Source organism: Lissotriton vulgaris, chromosome 3_1 (assembly GCF_964263255.1).
Source record: "Lissotriton vulgaris chromosome 3_1, aLisVul1.2, whole genome shotgun sequence".
NCBI classification, from domain to species: domain Eukaryota; kingdom Metazoa; phylum Chordata; class Amphibia; order Caudata; family Salamandridae; genus Lissotriton; species Lissotriton vulgaris.
Window position 1 is genome coordinate 1,838,968,960 of NC_141689.1, and position 23,415 is coordinate 1,838,992,374.

The following is a 23,415-nucleotide window of genomic DNA, read 5'->3' on the forward strand; positions in this document are numbered from 1 at the left end:
CCCTCGGGTGAGGGACTACACTTTTTTCTCCCACGTCCACCACTCTTACTCTCGATTGGACCATATCTTTGTGAGTCAATCCTTACGGGGAGATCTCCGAGAGGGCAGTATATTTCCTTTATCGGTCTCGGACCACAGCCTGCTAGCGCTCGGTCTGATATGGTCCCTCGGGACGGCAACCTTCCGCAAGTGGTACTTCCCAACGTCCTTAACCCGGGACGACACATACTGCAAAGAACTGCGGAAGAGTGTCCGCGATTTCTTTGACCCTTAACCCGGTGGAAGTCACTTCCATCCTAACGACCTGGGACGCTTTCAAAGCTACCATCCAGGGTAAGTGTATCGCACTTAACTCAGCACCCAACAAAAGGAGACGTGTTAAGTGGGAGGAGCTGGAGCGGGAATTGGCGGCGCACAAACAGAACCCCTCTAGGGTGACGCTGCGTCCTTTGACGGCCGTCCGGAGTAAGCTTAAAGCCCATTACAACAACCGGGCGGAACTTATCCTACTTAGGCTACGGCGACTATCCTACTCCCAGGGGAACAAGGTGGGGAAACATCTGGCCCGCCAACTTAGAGACAAAAAAGATAAGGAGTATATCGGTGGTATCTGGGACCCAAGGGGAACTTTGGTGCACCGAGATGGGGACAAAGCAAACCTCTTAGGAGATTATTACGCCGCACTCTACTCGGGGGAGGCTTTGTCGCCGGCCGCCCAAGAGGAATACCTACAAACTCATACGCTCCCTCAAGTCTCCGCGGAATGGAATGATCTCCTTGCATCCCCCATTACGGAGGAAGAGGTTAGAGAGGCGATTAAGGTTCTGAAACCACACAAGGCGCCGGGCCCGGACGGCTTCACCGCGCTGTTCTATCAGACCTTCACCTCGGACATTAGCGGATTCCTGACACGGTTGTTTAACACTATGGGTGACACAGGGACGACTTCAGATTCCATGGCGGAGGCGGTTATATCGGTCATTCTAAAGCCTGGGAAGGACCCTGCAGCTTGTTCTTCGTACAGGCCCATCGCCCTGCTTAACATTGATGCCAAATTGTACTCTTCCATCTTAGCGCGTAGACTGCAGGACTTAATGCCAGCCCTGATCCACCCAGATTAGTCCGGCTTTATCAAAGGCCGCCAGACGCATGACAACACCAGGAGGGTGGTCCACCTCATAGAGAAGGCCACCCGCTTTAAGATCCCAGCAGTCTTGGTAGGCCTGGACGCCGAAAAGGCCTTAGATCGTGTGGACTGGAACTTTCTATTCCGGACCCTGGAGGAGTTTGGATTTTCTCCCGCGTTTCTCAGGATGCTTAGGGCAAACTACAACAACCCCCGCTCGAGAGTTGCGGTGAACGGCCACTGCTCCACCTTCTTCCCGCACTCTCGCGGCACTAGGCAGGGATGCCTCCTCTCCCCTCTGCTCTTTGCCCTGAGCATCGAGCCCTTCGCGCTGGCGGTTAGGGAGAACCGGGCATCAGGGTCATACCCTTCACAGGGGAGCAGCATAAGATCTCTCTCTTCGCGGATGATGTCCTGCTGTCCCTGGCGGACCCCGCCCACTCCCTTCCTAGTGTCCAGGAACACCTGGAAGGTTTTGAGAAGGTTGCTGGATTTAAAGTCAACCTGCATAAATCATACATTCTTAACCTTAGGCTTCCCGCAGCGGACGCCGACCGCCTTCGACTCTGAACGCTGCTTCCATGGTCCCTCACTTCTTTAGTGTATTTAGGGGTCCACCTGACCCCCACTATCGGGAAGCTATATGCCGCTAACTTTCCACCACTTCTGACGAAGATTCAGAGTGATCTGGGCCATTGGAAACCCATGTTCATCTCGTGGTTGGGGCGGGTGCACGTGATCAAAATGTCCCTATTACCTAAACTGCTGTACCTTTTCCAGGCCCTTCCCATTGCCCCCGAAGGTGATTTCTTTAGCCGCCTCCGAACCATCATGCTCCGGTACATCTGGCAAGGGGGTCGTGCCTGATTCTCCTTCGCTACTCTCCGACGCCCTCAGAAGAAGGGAGGAGTGGGCCTTCCAGATATGCACCTGTATTACAAGGCGGCACAGCTCCGAGTGCTGGTAGAATGGTCGCAGCCCGAGTCTGAGAAGCACTGGCTCCACATGGACCAATCGGTGGCGGAGAGGACAATCTGGGACCTAGTGTGGAAGCCAACGAAGGATAGGCCTAAAAATGCATATGCCAGCACCCCCACAAGTACCACTCTAAAGGTCTGGGACTCGGTCTCACATGACGAGCGCTGGACTTCCTTCCCGTCCCCATATACCCCAATCCATTTTAATCCCGCCTTTCCTCCTGCGGAGCGCGAAGGCCCCTTCGACGCTTGGAGGGCCGGGGGCTGTTACGCCCTTACTCACCTCTTCCATGGCGATGCGCCTCTCACGTTCGCTAATTGCATGCAAGACTACTCGGTCTCTCCGCTGGAACGATTCCGCCACACCCAGATGCTGCATTGGGCACTTTCGCCTTCAGTTAGAGACGCAGCCACCAGGCCGCTCACTGTCTTCGAGGCATTTCTTGCAAAGACTTCCAGCATGCGGGGGACTATCTCCTTCCTGTACGGCCTCCTGCTCTCCACCACGATATCTCCGAGACCACGCTATATAAGCCTATGGGAGGATCTCCTGGGCCGCCCCATTGAGGATGCTGAGTGGTCCCATCTGTGGCATGACATCGCGAAGCACAACCATTCACTAGATCTCCGAGAGGCCCACCTTAAAACCACATTGGACTGGTACATGTACCCAGCCAAATTGAAGAGGATTTTCCCGGATTCCTCAGATAGATGCTGTGGAGCGTTGGGCGATTTCCGCCACATATGGTGGGACTGCCCGATCATTCGCCCCTACTGGGAGGAAATCCTCTCCCACATTAAAGAGATCTTGGGTTACCCTATCAAGGATACACTGGATCATGTTCTGCTAGGCCTTCGGGATCCGGATCTCGAACACCAGACACGGGCTGATAAAAAGATTCTATGGTTATGTACGGGGGCGGCCAAGTTGACTCTGGCCGCAGCCTGGAAAAAGGAGGCCCCAGCGCTCGCGCTATGGCATGCGAGGCTTTGGAGGCTACTTAGTATGGAAAGGATGGCAGACATTTTTCAGAACGTTTTCAAGAACTTCTCCTTCCGCTGGGGTCCTCTGGTCCGCTCTGTCTAGCGGCTTGCCCTGCCTCCATACGAGACCTGCATCTCTTCCAGACCTGAATTACTTTGGATGACTGAATTATGAATGAATGTGCGTTACCACCACTGGGGAGCGGGGTGGGTAAGGGGGCGGGGGGGGGGGGGGGGGGGGGGGGGGCAGGGGTGTGGGGGGGGGGGGGGGGGGGAAGTTTTGGCGACGCCAGCACAGTGAAAGGGCGGACGGGGACGGGATGCGGCTATAGCTCCAAGCTAACTACTTGGCGATCTAACGATAACCCGCTTCGAACTGCAGCCCGCAGCGGACCCGGACCTCTGAGTCGGATCTGAACTATGCCCTTCTGTTAGAAGCGAACTGTGATCCGTGGGCCAGAGTTTATTGCTTAATCGCTAGTAAGGAATCCGTATGCCCGATACCATGCCCCCTACGAGGGAAGTTAAGCGGGAATGTTGCTTGTTGTGGTTCTAGATTTTCAAAATGTCAATAAAGCCAACTTTTACAAAGAAAACCCTCACACTGAATGTTTCAGCTAATTCAGTTCTAATTTTCTGACTGTGATTGTGAAGCCAACATTTGATCCTGTGTTTTGGTGTGTCAGTGACCCACATACCCTAATTTTTCTATCAAGGGCTATGCCATTTCAATGCAGATTGATGGCCTCGGTCTATTGTAAAGAGCAGATTTGTCCTTATATTTGCAAGTGGTGTTTCTGCTACTCTGCGAGTTTGAAGCACACTGGCGGTTGTGTAGCACACTGAAACAAAGTGGTAATTTCTGCTTCAAGGGTTTACTGGGCTGTGGTAGATTTTCCTAAAGTTGGGTGTAATGACAGCAGTTTGGATTTAATTCTAAAGTTCTCTTTACACAAAATCATTCCAAAACATTCAAATTTAATGAATATTAGATTATACCTACTTACATGCACCATACATACATTAACCAGGTTCCATTCCTAACCTCTTTGTTTTGTGCCCGACTGCCCTGTCCTCCTCTGTGTTGCACTTGTTTTGTGCATCTTTTTGCTCCATTTCGGTTCCATCCTATAACCGTTTCATGCTTTATTACTCCACTTCGGTTCTATTTCTAAGCCGTTTTGTGCCGCGTTTTGCTCCGTTTTTAGGTCTTGCCTACGCAGCATGTGTGCTTTGCTGCTATACATATTCTTTACCATTTCATTAAGTCTTTATTGCGATTCTTCATCATAAAAGACAGTAAATATCCAAAATTAATACAGCTTTCATTCACTTTAAAATACACCATCATATTCAAAAATCTAAAACTTAGTACTATACCACATCAACCATGATTAATTATATATATATATATATATATATATATATATATATATACACACACACACACGTTAGCGCTCTCAAAGCGTGCCGCGCATACCAGCACTCTCCAAGAGAATAACGGACACCTGGAATCCGGTAATCGCTGCAGCAGTATTTTTCTTTAATTTATGATTTAGTGAACCAGGGGTGCCACGATCTGACGCGTTTCGCGATCACAGTTGCCTTGCTCACCAGAAGGAAGTGTTTGTAATTGCACACAATTTAAATTACAAACCACCAATGAAAGCACTTTTTACAACGTATCATGTGACTACTGATAGCAGCAAACAACATAGAAAATGGACTAGATCTCAGTCCATTTTCATGCAAAAGTAAACGCAATGCGATTAATATCTGTATAAATACATTTACATTGCTGGTAGTTATTTGGGATAGACATTTTAACTGTACCAATACTGAATGTTATTATTGCAAAATTCTTGTCTAAAACAATAAATATTTTGATTATTAAAAGCATAACAATACATAGCAATAATAAACTATCTTGTCACTGCTTAATGCAATATTATTTCCGTCCCAGATGTACCTCTATCTGACCAACATTCGGTTGGTATAAAACACCTTGTTTTTGCTGTCTAGTCACATACAAGTATATCATGCGAATTGACCATATGATTATCGTACTAATGAAAAAGTGCTTTTGTGCAAAAAAGTGCAATAAGTGCATAGATAAAATTATTGAATCAAAACAATAGGGAATCCCAGCCGGGAACCCAAATCGCGGAAAGAACCAGCGGTATTTGATTATTATGAAACTTTACAGAAAAAGCCAGGGTTTTTAGATCAGAACTAAAGTGTTTAGTGCATAGCAGCTAACTATATGCAAATATATTTGTGCAAAAATACATCTGTGCAAATGGCGCCAATAAATAGTATAAAACCATAAATTCCTAAAATCCATGATAAAACACACATTCACCAACCACCAAATGACGACAAAATATTAATATTTCTTACACAATACAAAAGCTGCCAATACTATATACACAATGACCTCATCAAAATGATAATACATAACATCCTTAAAACCCAATATATTCAAATTGCATGTGGTCTCATAGGTAATGGTACAAGTCCTCACACATATTGAGACCTCAAGGGCTCTTGGTATCAAGTTCTAATATATACCATGTTTCTAATTGTCTAAGAGCCTTATTCCTGTTGCCCCCTCTTTTGTTTGCTGGAACATTGTCAATAACGAAGTATGACAATACATTCAAATTGTTATTATGCTCCGATGTTACATTCTTGCAACAGGGTATTGTTGGGTCTGAATTGACTGTTTCTCGCAAGTGTTGTAGGATTCTTGCCTGTACTGGAAGTTTGGTACTCCCTACATAGCGGAGTCCGCAAATGCATGTCCAAGACATATACTGCATATTCTGTTTTGCAGTTAAAGTTGTTTTTTATCTTGATCTGTTCTTCGGAAAATGCATTTTTGTAGGAACTAGTATTAGTACCAAATTTGCAGGCTCTGCAACTGCTGCATTCAAGTCTTTATTAAGCAGTTCTGGACTGTTTTTAACCAAATCTGACCGCATGGAATGGGATTTTCGATATGTGAAACTGGGTTTTACAGATAAGACTCCCTTAAGGACCCCATCCGTTAGGGCAATCGGACACTGTGCATTGATTATTTTCTTTATGGCATGCGATTGCTTACTGTACGTGGTAATGAATCTACACTGTGAATTGCCACATTTTAAAACAGACTCTTAAAAAGGATTAAATTTATAAACCAGCATAGAGACTTAATTCTACATCAGTTATTTTACAAGGGGTGAGTACTCTTCTAAAATAAGGTATTACTATACCAACTCCAACCCCTGTTTACAAGGGCCCATCTTATCGTTACACAGCTACTTTGCCCCCCCCCCATTATTATTGTGTAAGGCCCACGCCCAACTCAAGAACTTTGTTACATCAATTACAGCGAGGTTGGAAGTATCAGATTTCAATAGTCTCCTTGCAACCATCGCCGATCTTGTATTCATGGGCAAACATACTGGTTTCTGCCAGATAGTCCTCGGTTGATGGTATGCAGGACATACAAATAAGTAAATTATCAATATTTTTGATATGATCTTGGCAGAATACGCACTTATCACCACTAGCAGGGTTCCATTTGCTTGTATACCATCGTACGGGTAATGTGCCCATCCTGAACTGATGGTAAAGTTTGCGATCACAAGGCTTTGTTATAAGATCCCAATAACCTTCCAAAAGCGGTTCATCCTCGATATTAAGGAATTCCCTCGACAATGACTGGCAGATATGGGAGGAGAATCTCTTAATTGGAACCAACTCCCACTATGCTGCTCTATAGGACCTTTTCAATGGAAATTCCGCAGCCTCTGGATGTTCCCATAGATTCCTCATCCTCAGATCATTCAACAAGGATCTAATTGCAGTCAACCATGGGATCTTATGTGATCGACTTAACCCCCTTACTTCCAGTAGGGTCTTGGCATACAAGGAGATTACCGGAGTGATCCAGAGTCGCCTCCAAAATGCCAGCGGTCTATAGCGTGCTACGTCTTCAAGAGCATGACAGCCCAGATCAAGAAACAATAGTATTAGGGGGGACATTGCGGCAAGCCTTATTCTTAACAATTAAATGGGCTTACAATCTGCCGACAGTATACTATTAGTTCTTTTCATTGTCCTTCTCATTTGCAATCTTTTCATTGCTTAGCTCCCATAGCCTTCCCGTAATTTCTTTTTCTTGCCTTTGTTTTTCCTCTTCTTTTTGCAACACACAATTTTTTTAATTTTGTAAGCTTTTTGGTATTATTCCTAGACATGTAATGTGCTTTCCTACTTTTGACACAGGCAAACAGCTTCTTAGTTATGTTGCTTTCACAATGCCTGCTGTCTCTATTGATGCGTTAGTTACTTACAGCCACAACTGCACTACTCTATTCCGTGCCAAACCACTCTACGACACATGGCACACTACTCCACGCCACTCCACTTTATGCCATGACACTCTACCCTATGTCACTCCACTCTAAGCCACTCCAGAGCACTCCACTCCACTCCTCTCCTCTCCTCTAACTTTTAGCTGTTCGGAACAGCAGCCACTCTGCTGTACAACATCCCTAAAAGACATTGGCAAAGCCAATAGCTCTCACATAGGCGAGACCTATTGGTTTTGCCAATGCTTGCATTGATGTGCCTTTTTCTATGTTTGTCCATAATTCTGTACCCTTTCTTTACCACCCTTCACCTCCATGCCCCTCACTGGTTTCCAGCTCTCCTGCTTCCTGTACCAATCCCAGTCTGACTGCCTTTCAGCCTCACACCTGCGCTCCTCTCCCCTGCCAGGACCATCTTAATGGTGGCTGCAGCACGGCTCAGATATTACGCAGGTTCCGTCCCTGGCCCCTATAAATGACCTGTGCTCCTGCTCCAGGGCTTTGAGAACCTCCCATTTGTTAGTCTATGTTCTTGGTTCCCTTTGGGCAAGTCCACAAACCCTGGGTACCTTTAGATTGCCTAACATGGGGGGATAAAAACGCAAATTTGACCTTTATTTATTTTGTGGAAAACAAAAATATGACGGCTTAAGCATAGGCTGAACCACATATCAAACAAGCATTGGCAAAGTCAATGTATCGCCTATGCAAGAGCTATTTGCTGTGACAATGTCTTTTAGTCTTGTTCTATAGCAGTGGTGCTGTGCAGCATGGCTGAAGTTAAGGAAGAAAAAGTGCTATGATATGGCAAGAAGCAAGACAGACAATGGGAGGGAATAAGCAAGACAGACAACAGGAGGGTGGGAGGGAAGAAGCAAGACAGAAAGCGAGAGGGTGGGAGTGAAGAAGCAAGACTGACAACAGGAGGGTGGGAGGGAAAAAGCAAGATAGACAACTAAAGGTTGGGAGTGAAGAGGCAAGGCGGACAAACAAGAATCAAGACGGACAACTAAGAAGCAAAACAGAATTAAGAATCAAGACAGACAATGAGTGGGTGCGAGGAAAGAAGCAACAAGGACAACTGGATGGTGGGGTATTAAGAAGCAATACTGACAGTGGGAGGCTGGGAGGGATAAGCAACACAGACAACAGGGGAAGAAGATAGAAAGTAGTACCTAAATCTCAGCGGAAGGACGCAAATCAAAAGGAAGCCATCAGTACTTGGTCCATGCGACAAACTAAAGAAAAGGAAGTGAAACCGGCACGCACTGACCAATTAGGAGGCATTAAATAAGCATGACAATGAAGCCAAAGAATGGTAAGCAATGGGTGGGCTTCAAGCCCCTTTAAGTAAACAAAACGTATAACAAGCGATAGTGCAAGCGTCGTCTCATGCAAGACATAACAAGGGCTCAGCACTTGGGGTAGTAGGAAACCCCCTTGCATGAGGAGTTAATTGCTTTTACACTTTAGATGGCGATCTAGATTTAGACTGGAGATTGTTCCATGCACTCACTGCCTTAAACACTTTCTAATGTTTCTCCTGAGCCTCTTCAACCTAATTTAGTTTTATAGGGACAGCTAACACTAGTAATAAAACATGTTTTGTCCATTTCATACTTTACATACACATTATACTGTATTCATGTGAACATTACCAATAAAAAACAAACATTTTTTTTTCTCTAGCTCAGTTAGCAACAACATTGAGGGCTTCCTTTACGGAGAGTGGTCTGAGGCAATGCAGTGGCAAAAACCTCAGTCATGTTAACTGCACTCAACAAGAGCAAAATGTTTTTATTTTACACATTAGTTTAAATGTACAGTGTTAAAATGTTGCAGTAAGGGGAGCAATTAAGATGAGGAAAGGTAGTTCAAAATACTGCTTAAATAACTAAGTTGGTAGTGTACAATACCATAGCAAAATGGGCCTTCAGGAAAAGACCTAAACTGCTACTGGATTGGTCTACCTAAGACGGTGTCATCTGCCAGCTTAGTGGCTAATTGGAAAAAGCATTTATAAGTATAGGAAGTAGTACTAAAGGAGAATTCTTTAGCATACTGTTACATGTCTTTGTGAAACATCCAACTTCCTACAAGTAAAAATTAAAAAAGGGCACAGTACTTCCGATTTATACGAACTGTACATAATTAATCAATGAATACTTCCATTTTAGATATTTTGCGACAGCACTCAAAGACATGAAAAGTATGTGAAAGAGTACCAAAGGAAAACTCTTTTACTCTTCAACATACTCCAAAATAAATTTTTGACTAGGACACTTTATCAATCTTCAATACAAGAACGTTGCATAGCAAATGATCAGAAGGATTGTGTTAGCTGTAATGAAAATAAAAATAGACTTTTCCTATGCACAACACCACATTAAAAACCTGACCACAGATTATTATCATTATCATGATTCATTCTAAAAAAATGTACATGTGGAACTTAAAGATCACATTTGTTTTTGCGATCTATTGTGGTCAGGGCATAAGGGAAGTTAAAGAGGTAGAAAAAAACGATCTCTACAGACAAGAGGCCTACTTAATTTCAGCTCTCTCCTATGGATTATTATGGAGATTTTTATGTTTTCCTGTTATTTTGTATCAACAATTCGGACGCCGTCACCAAAGGCATGTGAACATTGGTAAAAGCAAATTAGAACTTGCTAAATACACAATACCTATTAATATACAAATTAAGATAAATGCAAACTCAAATATAAGTCAGACAAATAAAGAAAATATTACGGCACACATCTCACTATTCCACACACTGCAATAAAGAAGGAGGAAGACTTTTAATAACTCACAATATCTCTTGGTTGTGCCCAACAACCAAGGACTACTGGTGGCTGGTCATAGAAGACCTGACCAGGATAACGGGATGGGTAATTGATTTGGACCCACGCGTTTGCATATTGTAGCCAAACGGCGTTTAGCGATCAATTGGCTAACTCAACAGGGACCAATAGTGGCAAAGTGGAGAACAGATTTGAGGGAGTGGGCACTGGCTGAAGAAGTGCATATGCGTAACACCAGGAGAGTTCATAAACTACCAGAAGTGCTGCTGGCATGGGGAACAATGAGGCAAGAGATAACGGGGCACACCACACAATCCACACAAGCAAATGAGGAGCTGGTGCCTTCCACAGGGGGGACGGCCCCCGGACACAGTGGGCAGACACAAAGGGACCCAGTATAGATCATACGAAGTACAGACCTCGAGGTACCCAGACCTGGCGGGGGGAGGGTACGGGTGGAGTGGGGGTTGGGGGGAGTAGGGGATGCGGGATGGTGAGTTACAGTTACGTTTTTGGGAATGTTTATAAAATGTGTAGGAATGTGGAATAAGAGTCTCCTCCACTGGCTACATCGGTGGTCTAAAGCTTGATTTGTACTGATATAAAACAGTGTTCCACCTCAGCTGAGGTGACAGAGACTAATGCTGATACTTGTTGGTAATCTGTTGATATGGAGAAACACCTAATAAAGAAATATTTTAAAAAAAACAAAAAAAAACTCACAATATCTCTGAAGACTACTGCCCGTAGTCTGTTTATATCCATGTCTTGAAGAAGTCTGTCAAGGTCACGGACTGGGGACATCCCACCAGTCACAACGTCAACAGGACTCTAAATGGAAAAAAGATACAATTATATGAAATGATGCTGGCAGGCTGGCATAACTACTGTAACATTAAAAAAAACTGGACAAGAAAATCAATACCTAAAAGGATGCCTTCCGAACCAGGGATACCCATCTAAGCCATAAGGAGAAACTTTAATTATCTACAAAGTGTAAATATGAAATGCAGATAAAGGAAGAGAAACCAAGCATTCGCGTTAAAACAAAAAACTCATGGGAGCTTACAAATTATTTACAAGAAAAGTAATGCTTTACAGCTCTCGACAACTGCTTCAGTATTTCTAATGTGTCACATTTTAGAAGTTCACATTTAAGAGCATTTGTTCACTAAAGAACTTTAAGCATGAAGCAACTGCAGTGCACACTAATGATGGAATCATGTTTGGGTTACGGAGCGAAGTTTAAAATAAACACTTGCCTTTACTACAGTCTTTCCTTGCGTTCCTTTCAAGCCTTTTGCATTATCCGTGCGGGACTTAATTTGTGTATGATGCTGACACTCCAAACAATTCCTTACTGCCACAGCACAGACTGTCACAAAAAGGAAATAAGAAGATCACCATTGCAATTAAAGGAGTGGCAGTTACACATGAAAAGCTTAAAGTGTACCTCTTTAATTGTAGCTTGCACATGAAAGATACAACATTTACCAGCTTTTCAGACACGTTACAATTTTTCATTTCAGCAAAGCATGACTTCTTGAGACTACTGTAGTGGTACTATGGAATATTGTAATAGTAAACAATCACAGACAATGAACTGGGAATGTTACCAAATCACCTAGAAGACTATCATAACAAGAGTTCTACTAAAAAAATCTTCTCAAAGCCAACTGCACCATCCACCAACAAGGCGTCTTTCATTAGTCTGGTGCCTATTGTAATACCTATATTCTATCCTCACCTATTTTTAGTATATGTGCGTCTGACGATTCTGTTGTGTGCAAAGGAATAAAAGAACTGAGCACATCTAAGTATGACAAACTGTGTGCACTTGTGACAGATGCTGAAATTGTTGAACCTCTTCCGAGAGGCGATGCAGAACAAAAGCAGCAAAGGTCACTTCTCACTACAATAGTTTCAAGCAATCTATTTTAAGCAGATACTCCATAAAACATCTAATCTGTTAATGAAAGGCAACAACAATGACCATCCTGTACTGATTTCCTCTAAGTCCTCATCTGGAATCCAAAGATACAAGCAACTGTATAATAAAGAAAAATAATAAAGAAAAATACTCCTCCAACAGCTCCAGTTGACAGACTTACCTAATCGCAGACATTGCCGCAAAATTCCACCTGATGACATGTTCTTCTCAGCTTCAATTTCAGAAAAGCCGAGAGAGCTGGCAAATATTAACACATCAACAAGACTGATTAGCCTTTGGAGGAACGATATAGAAGCTTCAATGGATAGGCCCTGCGTTGGCTCAATGTTCTCCAGTTCATGCTACAGAGGAAATAGGAGACAGGTTGATTCATCTAAATCTGATATTCCAAAACACAAACGAAATGATGCAAAAAATGACCAAAAAGTACAAACATGTAGAAATAGATTATTCCTTACAAATGGCAATTTAATGTCTAAAACTCACTCTTGGATGCATGAAAATATATTGTCTAAAACGCCTCCAATTTACAGGAAAAAGATATGTGATGCATCTTCAACTTCAACTATTTTCAGGCTGAGGGATTTTAACAGCTTACTTTTTCTCACATACCTCATTAGGTTTAGGAATCTTCTATTCCTAAAGCAATATTTCTAAACACAGGATCTTTTAAAGATGGATTATAGAGCTATTTTGTTATCTTCTAGACACCCCTAATTTATTGGACTATTCCCTTCAAATATCCTGGCTCAATATACATTTTGTTCACGGAACAGGAAGTCTCATATATATTATAGTTTTACTACACTGAATTTTTGGCGCATGCTGCTGAATGTTAAAATTGATTTTGGCCTTGAAAGTGATCATAATCCTGTAACCGTCACCAGTTGAAGTGGGGTCCAGGAGCCGTTATGGACTACGGAACACCCTTTGTAACACAACCCAAATTTTGCTATGGCCTCAAGTCAGCATTTCTGCAACTACTGGCGATCTCTACTGGGAACTCTACGGTGCAGTGAGACTGAAGGGTGCCTTCAGTCCGACCCTCTTTAACATTTACGTGGCCCCACTTGCCAGGCTAGTAAGGTCACAGGGGATGGAGGTGGTGTCATACGCCGATGACACCCAGATTATGGTGTCCCTCTCCCACTCGGTGAGTACCTCCGCGCTCAGCTTTAAGAACTGCATGCAGGCAGTCTCTGAATGGACGATTTCAGAAGCACTGAAGCTGAACCGAGAGAAAACCGATGTCTTGATCTTCGGTAAAGATCAAGACATATGGTCCAATGACTGGTGGCCTCCGTCTCTTGGAGCCTGTCCCGTGCCGTCAAACTCCGCCCGGAATCTTGGCGTGATCATCGATACTTCGCTGGCCATGACACAACAGGTCAATAGAACCGTGTCCACTTGTTGGGGAGTTATTAGGGTTCTTAGGAAAATCGCCCACTATCTCTCCCCTCAAGACCGCAAACAGACCGTGGTCGCCTTAGTTGCATTACGGCTGGATTATTGCAACACACTATATGCAGACACCAATAATGGCCTTATCCAACGCCTCCAGACCATCCAGAACGCGGCTGACAGATTTGTTCTGGATGTCCCTAACACCGCCTCTGCTACTCTTGCCAGGAAGAGTCTCCACTGGCTTCCGATTCAGTCTAGGATTTCTTTCAAAATCCTATGCCTGGTCTTCAGTGCTCTATCCGGCGGTTGCTCTGAAGCCATAAGCTCCCTCCTGAGTCCCTATACCCCTAGTAGAAGCCTACGTTCTGCTAGTAAGAACCTTCTATCCGTCCCTTGGACAAACAAGGTCAGAAGGGGCGGAAGAGCCTTTTCATCTGTGGCCCCTAAACTGTGGAACGACCTTCCCTTCTGAGATTAAAACCCAACCCTCTATGGCCCTTTTTAAGAAAGCCCTAAAGATGTGGTGTTTCACTAAGGCCTACCAGTAAGCATGCTCTCTGACCTTACACTTTATTTGGTTAGGCGCCTTGACGCCCATTGGGCTAAGTATCGCTATATAAATCTGGCTTCATTCATTCATTCATTCCTTCATGCACCACAATCAATCCACCTCTTCCATGGAGAATTTAATGTTTGATCCTCATGACCGCTACTGCCACTTCTGGACAAGACCTTGTCCATAAATGGGCCTCCTCTACTGACATCTCAACGCTGTCATGCCACATAAGTGAGAAAGGAGGCATAAATCTCAATTTTTGTGCATTGACCCACAACTCTAATCTAGCAATGGGACGCACAACTTACTGTCCGCAGTTCGGCTTTGAAACGACAGTGTTCACTGCGTTCTACATCAGTGCTTCTCACATGGCCCTTATTATGAGAACCTAATGCCCAGGAGGCTTACTACTGCAAGAAGGCTAATCGCCTCGCAGATGATCACCGAAGAACCTTCTGCCACTGGGAGCTCTATCTACTCACCAACAGTCTCCCCAGTATATCAGCTGAAACACAGGAATAGAAAAGCAGAACTCCGATTTCCCATCAGAGCTGGATGGCAGACCCAAAAGTGTATACGCTTCTCGTGAAGTCTAGAGATAAGGAGCAATCTCTGAACCCACATGACCACACCTCACAAATGAAAGGACTTAGACATTTAGATAATTACAGTTCAGTACATCATTGTTTATTCCTACTCCTTATAAAAATGGCAAAATCATTGAAACACTGTTTCAAAGCCTTTAAAGACATAGATTGAGATTAGCAAACAAAGGTGCTTCTAACAGCTCAATTGGGTGCATAAGCATCATTTATAAGTATTGCCCATCAAGTTTATGCTAAAACATGAGTAACAGTACAAATGTCAAACTCATCACAAAGATACGTTAATTACTCAACACAGCTTACTTTCAGATGACTTAATTACATTTCCACCTATGCAGCCAGGATCTGGAACAACATCAAGCATCCATCAAGACCACCCCAATGCTGCTCCAATTTAGGAAACCGGTAATGAAAAACTTCTTTAAAGAACACAACATCACAATACACTAACAGTTCACAACCCAGCTACCTCCCCTATTAATCGGTTACTTTATGCTTTTCTTTGAATCTGTACAGCACTCCCCTGCCTTTTGAATAGATACAGCCTACAGAAGTACCAGATACATACATAGACTGGGGAGAGCATTGTGGGGTCAAAAATGTTTCGACGAACGATCAAAGCAAAGGTGCTGAAAGGAATGAAACATGCACCAGCCCAGCAGTCAATAGACCCTACAGATGGGCGGAGAGTTTAGAAGAATGACCGAATCAGACACCCACTTGCTGAATAAAGAGAAATCAAGGCTGGGATGCAGACATACCAGAGCTCCAAATTTAATATACCTGTAAGTATGCTTAGGGAGTTGCCATCGGACAGGATGAGTTATATGAGATTTGAAACAATCATTGATACTTTTTCCCCACGACTGTGTAAGGTGTATAGCGGAATGGAGAATTTTGATCCTGATCAAAGTAACACACAATGTATTGATGCAAACTTGAACTTTATGTCAAATTCAATAAAATAAAATTTATAAAAACAGTAGTCATGAGTACTTCTGCATGCTTTCGTGAGGATATTTTAGACCTATTCCTGGTACTAATGTTCTGGTACCAGGACTCTCAGAGAAAACAGGCTTCACAGCAGACTGGAGACAGCTGGTTGAGGTCTTCTTACCACTCATGAGAGAATTTGGCACAAGTCCAAATTACCACAAACTACTCCAATTTTTAAGAGTAAGAACAGAGGCAGGAGCACTCAATGGTGTTACATTTACAACCTTTTCAGGAGTACGAAATATTGTCCGTTACCAGAGGTCATTCAGTTACCTACAATTTTGTTTTACCTCCTGCAGGTACTTTTGTATGCCAACAGAGAAAAACTACTGAATGGCGAAGGGCAAAAAAAAAAAAAAGAAGAGTAGATTCTCACACTAGTGACAATAGGCACTGCTATCCCAAGTAATGCCAAAACCTTCTGTCCCTTGATGATATCCACTGGGTGATTGGCACCTCCTCATTTTCAAACAGAATTTTTATTTTATAGTTAGAGATCTTATTTTGAACCCAAGATAGTGGACTTTAGAATTTAGAGCCCTTTAAAAAGACTGTTTTATCATTGTCAGATCGTTATGTCTGATTTCAACTCGTGAGTAAGTCTTGCATTACCAATACACTACTTGGCAGTCAAATTTGTTGATTCTCAAGATTTGTTTTCAGAGCACCAAAATAGTTAATTTAGTTCCTTTTATTTTGTATCTTAATGCATTGTACTCATAAAGTTCAAATATTATATTAAAGACATCACGAACAATTATATACATTATGAAAACTTTAATACTGGGATGCATGTGCCACTGAACAGTAAAACTCCAGTCACTTTTGCAGGGAGGGGAGGGGTGTGGGTGTGTATAAAATTCACAATAAATGAAACTTGGTGAAGATGATTAGCATATTTATTTATCTTTCTGAAAGCCTACTGGATTTTACTACAAGGAGGCTCGATGAGCATAATCCAATACAAATAATGACACCTTACATAGAGCAAACAAAATAATCTAATGTGCAAGTGTTATTCTTAAAGAATTCAAACTCATACTTTCAATCTCTTTGGTGCTGCCTTCATGCCATGCTACTGTTCGATTCAGAGGCTTTTATCTATAGCATATCATTTTGTCACTTGTGTTATGACTTAGAAATGCAAACTTATTTTACTCAACAATGATTCAAGAAAGTATGCATGAAAATTAAAGAAAATGACATCCACAAAATATCCTTACAGTAGCAGATGTAGCTGCAGACAGAAGAGGCAGTATTCCACCACAAGCCATGACCATGTTATCCATCACTTGAGAAATAAGGTGAACTGTATTGTGCACAAAGATCACATTTTCACTATTATTCACGAAGTCCATCACAGTTTTAGTAGAGTGGCTGAAAGAAAAATCTTACATATAAGTGAATATGAACAAAAACAAAGTAAATAGTTTGTGCAAACTGAAGCGTGCAAATTTATGAAACACTCTTACACAGTAGCTAAAACTCTCATACTTCGTGTCCTATTTAGAGCAGAGACAAAATGTCAAATATGAGGAGATAAATGGGTATAAGAGGGTATAATGAGCTGTTAGGGCAATGCATAATTTCATAAATAACTTGTGTACCTCAAAGCAGAGCAGCAGTTTTGTAGGAGCTTTAATAATACTAACCTAAACTTCTTATGTCCATCATAAAATAATGTCAGTCTCAGCGCTTTAAATAACCTGAACACTGAGTTAAACAAGAAGGTAAGACATAGAGCTTTAGAGAACATTTACTGTCACAAAAGAGATGTCATTATTATTTCCTAAAAAGTAATCTGCAAGTAACTGACATTTTCAGCTGAATGACTGCGTATCAGCAAACCTACTTACCAGAAAAAACCTACTTATTTGTTACACGAGTTTTCATAATAGAAATCTTCATTGATCGATTTATAGTAATCAACAACTGAATTCTCCAGCCCAAGTGTGGTCCTAGATTATATAGATTTTACTTCAAAAGTACAGGTAAATAAATCGAAAAAGTATACATAGTGCAGCATGAAGTTTGACTTTGTTGCTAAAAATGAAAAGCTAGAAAGACAGCAGATGTGAAGCGGACATTTAACTTCTTAAGGACACCAGAAGCTTCCATATCTCACCATATCAAGACAAGAAAGGGAACAGCTGTCACAGAACTTTTATACTACAGTCACCAGGGCCTTTGAATAACTTTCGATCAGCCTTCTCAAAATGCATTAAAAATCTGGCCATCTCACACTAATCACTCTTTGTACTGGGAGATTTCACTGTCTGGGCAAACGATGTCTCCTGGACTCAGGATAGTGAACGTATTATAACCTGCCGTAGCGGGGTAAACCGGCTATTAAAGCCCATTGCAGCTTTATAGGCCAGAGCTGAAGGCGAGGGACTTTAACAAAGCAGCAGGACTTTAATTGCTGGTATAGCCCTGCTACGAGGGGCTATAAGGCTATTAGAACATTCTGCCACTAGAGTGCAGAATGTTCTAAAAAATAAAACCAAGCCTTCAGGGAGCGCGAGGGGATTGAAATCCCCTCAGGCTCCCTGAAGCCTTTGTTCACAGGAAGAGCTGTGAACAAAGAAACATATGAATGTTGGAGCTCCGGGCTTATACCAGCCATTATAAGCCCGGAGCACTCAATTGTTTTCAATGGAGCTACCAACTTTCCAATGTTCTAATACCCCTTGTGAAATTTTAGGACATAAACAATTGGTGACACTCCCCACACATTCAAGAGGAAATACACTAGACATGATATTCGTCCTGATACACAATCAATATAAAAGATGTAATGCCTCTCAGTTGGTTGGGTACAGGAAAACAAGGGCCACCCTACTCACAAGGAAAACAGGGTATCTATTATATAACAAGGAACAGTAGTTCCTGTGGACAATATGTGTAATATATGGTATTAGTTAGCTCAATGGCAATATTTATGGGTAGAGAGATGTTGGAGAGAGAAAAAGAAACTATGCACAGCAAGACAATCACGAATATTTGCTACTTATCTAAATACATAATCAAGTTAATCACTGCTGTGGCATGGCTGGAGGGGTCGCCTCGAAGGGGAGGAAGTAGCCCCTTCGTACGATTTGCAGCACCCACCTGTCCGACGTGATGGTACGCCAGGAGGTGATGGCGGACCCTGCCCCCCCACTGGCGACGAATGGGCCTGAAATGCCAGACTAGGAAGGCTGAGAGGCAGATGCTGCAGGGGTGGACTGACCGTGCCAGTGTCCCCCGGCACTGCCACGGTGGTAACCACGTCCGCGACCGCGTTGAACCTGGGTCTGCGGTCTGTGGCTGGCTGAACGTGTGGGGGCACCCCTTCCTTGGCCACGAAAGGAGCGAAAAGCAGAAGTTTGCTGGCGTTGGCCTAGGACCAAGGACTTGGCCGTACCCCTGGAGTCCTTGAAACGCTCCAGCGCACTATCTGCCTTGTCTCCAAAGAGGCAACAGCCTTCAAAGGGCATGTCCATGAGGGTGGCCTGGACATCCCCCGAAAAGTTGGCGGACCTCAGCCAGGCGTGACGACAAACCACCACCGTCGTTGCAATCGCCCTACCCAGCGAGTCCCTTAAGTCGAGTCCACACCGTATTGAGTAGCGTGCTGCATCCTGCCCTTCCGCCAGGGCTTGGGCAAGCTTTGCCCAGGCCTCCTCCGGGCACTGTGGCAGCACCTCCGCAACCATGTCCCACAGAGGGTGTAACGGACCGAAGGCAGGCGGCCTTGACAGACCGAAGCCCCAAATTCAAGGAGGAGAACAGTTTCTTCCCAAACTGATCATACCTTTTAGATTCCCAATTCAGAGGAGCGGTCGGGAATGCAGTCTGGGATGTAGAGGCCTGGATCACAAGGCTCTCGGGGTGGGGTGAACGGACAGGAAGCTAGGGTCGCCTGGAGCCGGTCGGTGGCGTCTGCCCACGTTCCGATCCACTGGGAGGCCTGTGCAGGGCTTGGACCAGGTGCCCAAAAGAACGTCGGTGAGGGCTTCGTTGAACGGCAGTAGAGTCGCCGAGGAGCTTGCCTGCCGTTTGAGCACCCCAGTGTGAGGAGGTTAGTCCTCATGGCCGCGACAGGGAGCTCAAGAGCCAAAGCCATGGCCGCCCTGTTCAACACCACGCTGTAAGCAGCCCACTTCCTCCGTAGCCACGGAGGGAAGAGAGACGAATCCAGTGTCGGGCGAAGTGTCCAGACCACTGGCCTCCCCTAGCTCGTCTGCCCAGTCCTGGCTCAACGGGCAGTGCAGTGCCAGAGGGTCCTCAGACACCTCCCAGTCCTACTCGTCTTCTATCTTCTGATAGTCAGGGAAAAATGATGGAGCCGGGTCGTAGGTGAATTGCTCACCCATCGGCACTGGAGACGGCGCCGGTCCGACCCGGACCGGGGCTGGGACTGGGGACGATGTCGTCCGGGGACGGCCTTGTGGGCGACTCCTTCGGGGTCGGCGCCAGCGGAGGAGTCGTAAGGTCGACTGGCGACGACCCGGATCCAGGCCTGGATCCTGCGGGGCCCTGCGGCGTCAGGACCGGAGTCTGGCCCACTAGGTCTCCGAGACGGACCCGCAGGGCCCGAAGGCGCCTCGACTGGGTCCGACGGAGGGAAGTGAGTCCTCATGGCCACGAGGAAGTCACGTATCTCCTCGGCGTCGCTTGCAGCCCAGGGACCGGCGGGTGTGGAGCTGGACGCGGCTTAACTGAGGACTTGGAGCCCGACGAGTGGTGGTGACTCGTCGAGCGGCGATGACTGCGGCTCCGCGATTGGTCCCTCGACTTCCTCCTTGACCGGAACCTCGAGCGGCGTGGAGCCCACTGCCGGAGCTCGAGCTCCTTACGGGAGCGCTCCCGTCTAGCCTTCAAGGTCAAGGCCGGCAGTCGGGGCACGACTTGCCATCGTGGTCGGCCCGAGACATAAAGGCACCGACGGTGGGGGTCGGTCACCGACATCAAGCGGTGACAGTCCTCGCAAGGTTTAAACCCAGGCATCCCTACCAGCACCGCGAGTCGAAGGTCGACTCGAGAAGTGATCAAAAGTGATCAAAAAAGTTAGTCACAAAATGACTAAGAGTACTGCTCTTCCAGATCTGCGTTTTCTGGCGCGGAAAAAAGAAGAACTGACGTCAGCGCGCAAGGGCGGCGTCTAAGTACTCCGACGGCATCATCCCGGCGATCACGACGCCGATGACGGACGCGGAGCCGCTGACAACGCCTAGCGACGCGCAGGGATACTGCTGACGAAAACTTTCCGGATCCAGTCTGACCCCTGGGGATATTCTAAGGTAAGGAATCTATTACTAACGTGTTTCTTTCAGATAAAAAGTTTAAATTATTGTACCTGTAACTTGCTGCTGTTCCTTATGTAAAGCGATGATACCTCTGGGTCTAGCCAGCGCTATATAAAACTAAAACTAAAACAAACAAAACAAACACCCCGCCCGCAGCTGCACTTCACAGTTCTGCCCTCCCTTACCCACCATTTATGTTTTGGAGTCGACAGGGGGATACCTGGATTGGTGCTCAACTAAAGTGCCTTCTGCAACTGTCGCAGCAGAGGCCTCTGCCCGTGCCACAGACTTATACTGCCACGCCATCAGCCCACGGGATCATCCCTGTGGCCTGCTCACAAGGAGGGGGATTGCAGAAGACCTAGGGGTGCCGGAAGGGGAAGCATGATTTGCGAGCTCATACTCTCTCGACCCGACCCATTACAAGCCTGACGGGAGGCATTACCAGCAGAGCAGACGTCCCATATCTGCACCACATGGAATGGGCTCCTGAACATCCCGCCTGTCCGACACAGGAGCACCACGGTCATTCTGGAGCCACTTGACTGGGGTAATCGAGGCCATGCTATGACACTTCTGGCCCTGCTATTTTCCTACTGCCACCTGATCTGGGCTAACTCAGCCAGCACACCTCTCCTCTTGTGACCATCACTGCCTTCCAGAGGATCTACCACCACCGCTGCTGCCGGAACGAAGGGTGAGGGAACAAAAAGTCTACCACCATTCTTGGACATGTTCGCTCTAACGGACTTACAGACGGATGTCGGACGGCAAACCCACACGGAAGCTCTTAAGCAACCATCACCCATGGCCATGGCAAGGTACCTGCCTCCCTCCCAACCACCACGTCTCAACCCTCACCGCCTGCCTCACAAGATAGTACCATGGAACACAACTTGTAGGAATTTTTGGTGATAAGGCGCCGACTGGAAGGCATGGATGCTAACATCTCCGCCCTGACAGATGAGACAAAGCCCATACAGACAGATATCACAGGGTTCCACTCCTGTGTGGAAGGGCTGGACCAGAGACTGACGGCAGTGGAGGGCCGACTGGATGAAGTATTGTATTGTGACCAAGAACTTCCCCTCCTCCGCATTTAATTTAATTTGCGTGATTATATAGCGCTAGAATCACTCCCGGGGGAGTATCTCCGCGCTTCGACCACTGCGAAACCCTTCCTGGCTTCCCTGAGAGATGGTCCCTTAATGGGTATCTCCAGGGTGAGACCAGGCATCCCCGGCGGTCTGGTGGGGCCGTTAGTGAAGATGAGGCAAGCTAATGCCCAGAGTTGCCGAGTGTGATCGCTGATCAGAGTGGGCACCGAGGCGAGAGAATTATCGAGTCCGTTGACCCTGGTCCAGAAACCTGCCGCGCCGGGAATCGAACCCTGGTCCAGGGCCGCTCTCTGCTCTCGGGTCTGCCGCCTCTAACCAGTGAGCCACACTACCTCACTGGTTGCAAGCTGATTGACCTGGAAGATTGCAGCAGGATAGACAATGTTTGCTTCTTTGGATTCCTGGATACGGCGGAGGGCCCCAACGTTAAAGCCTACTTATGCTACATCATCCCAAACTCACAAATACCTCCTTCGAACACCAGATGGAACTGCAACGCACCCACCGCCTCGGACTGCCACGGACTCAAGATTACCAAAGATGGCTAGTCTAAAGACTTTTATAACCCAGACTATCTCCGCCTATTTTTGGATAACTGTCGGGGGTAAGATATGTATATAAACTGCATGCATTCCGAGCCGCAGCACGATAACACGGACCCACCCTACCCCAGGGCCGAGCGGCCAGTGGAGGTCCATGCGGCAGAGAAGCTGAAAGACCAGCACGTTCATATGGGGACAAAACACAGGCCCTCCTTACACAAGAACACGATCGAGACAAAGGCGGCTCTCCCTTGAAACACAACCCAACAGAATGAGTGCCAAGAACTCTTCACAGACTCTCTGAACCTAGCAGGCCCAACCGGCAACCTCAGGGAGGACAACGGACAGCTGAGCATCATACATCCTGCCCTTTGCTTTTTTTGTAGCTTGTTACACTGTTTCATGTTGATTATTCTGCTATTATTGTGATCACTGCTGTAAGCGCTCCTGCTACTAACCCTGCACCATACGCCCCACTCTCCTGCCCCCTAAACCCCCCTTGCAAGTTAACTCGGCTATATCTCCCCCCTCTATACTTAAACACACCAGGGGACATCACCCCCCGCACCCCCCCTCCAGGGCTCGGCGGACAAGGCATCACATTGGGGGGAGGCACTGCAAGAAAATACCCCCTCCCTCCGGCCACCCCATCCACTCCACATATTTTCAAGACGCACATAGTATAAGCCCCTGGCCC

At 45.6% G+C, this 23,415-nt stretch overlaps 1 protein-coding gene across 1 annotated transcript in view; it reads right to left on the reverse strand.

Annotated features, from left to right (window-relative positions):
• LRBA (LPS responsive beige-like anchor protein) overlaps positions 1-23,415 on the reverse strand; it is a 2,444,222-nt gene that overhangs the window by 1,909,693 nt on the left and 511,114 nt on the right. The window contains exons 25-28 of the mRNA XM_086962285.1: positions 16,991-17,144; positions 12,367-12,547; positions 11,518-11,630; positions 10,979-11,086 (exon numbers count right to left, since the gene is read on the reverse strand). Coding sequence (XP_086818411.1) covers positions 10,979-11,086; positions 11,518-11,630; positions 12,367-12,547; positions 16,991-17,144 — 556 coding nt within the window. The remainder of the gene's footprint in view (positions 1-10,978; positions 11,087-11,517; positions 11,631-12,366; positions 12,548-16,990; positions 17,145-23,415) is intronic.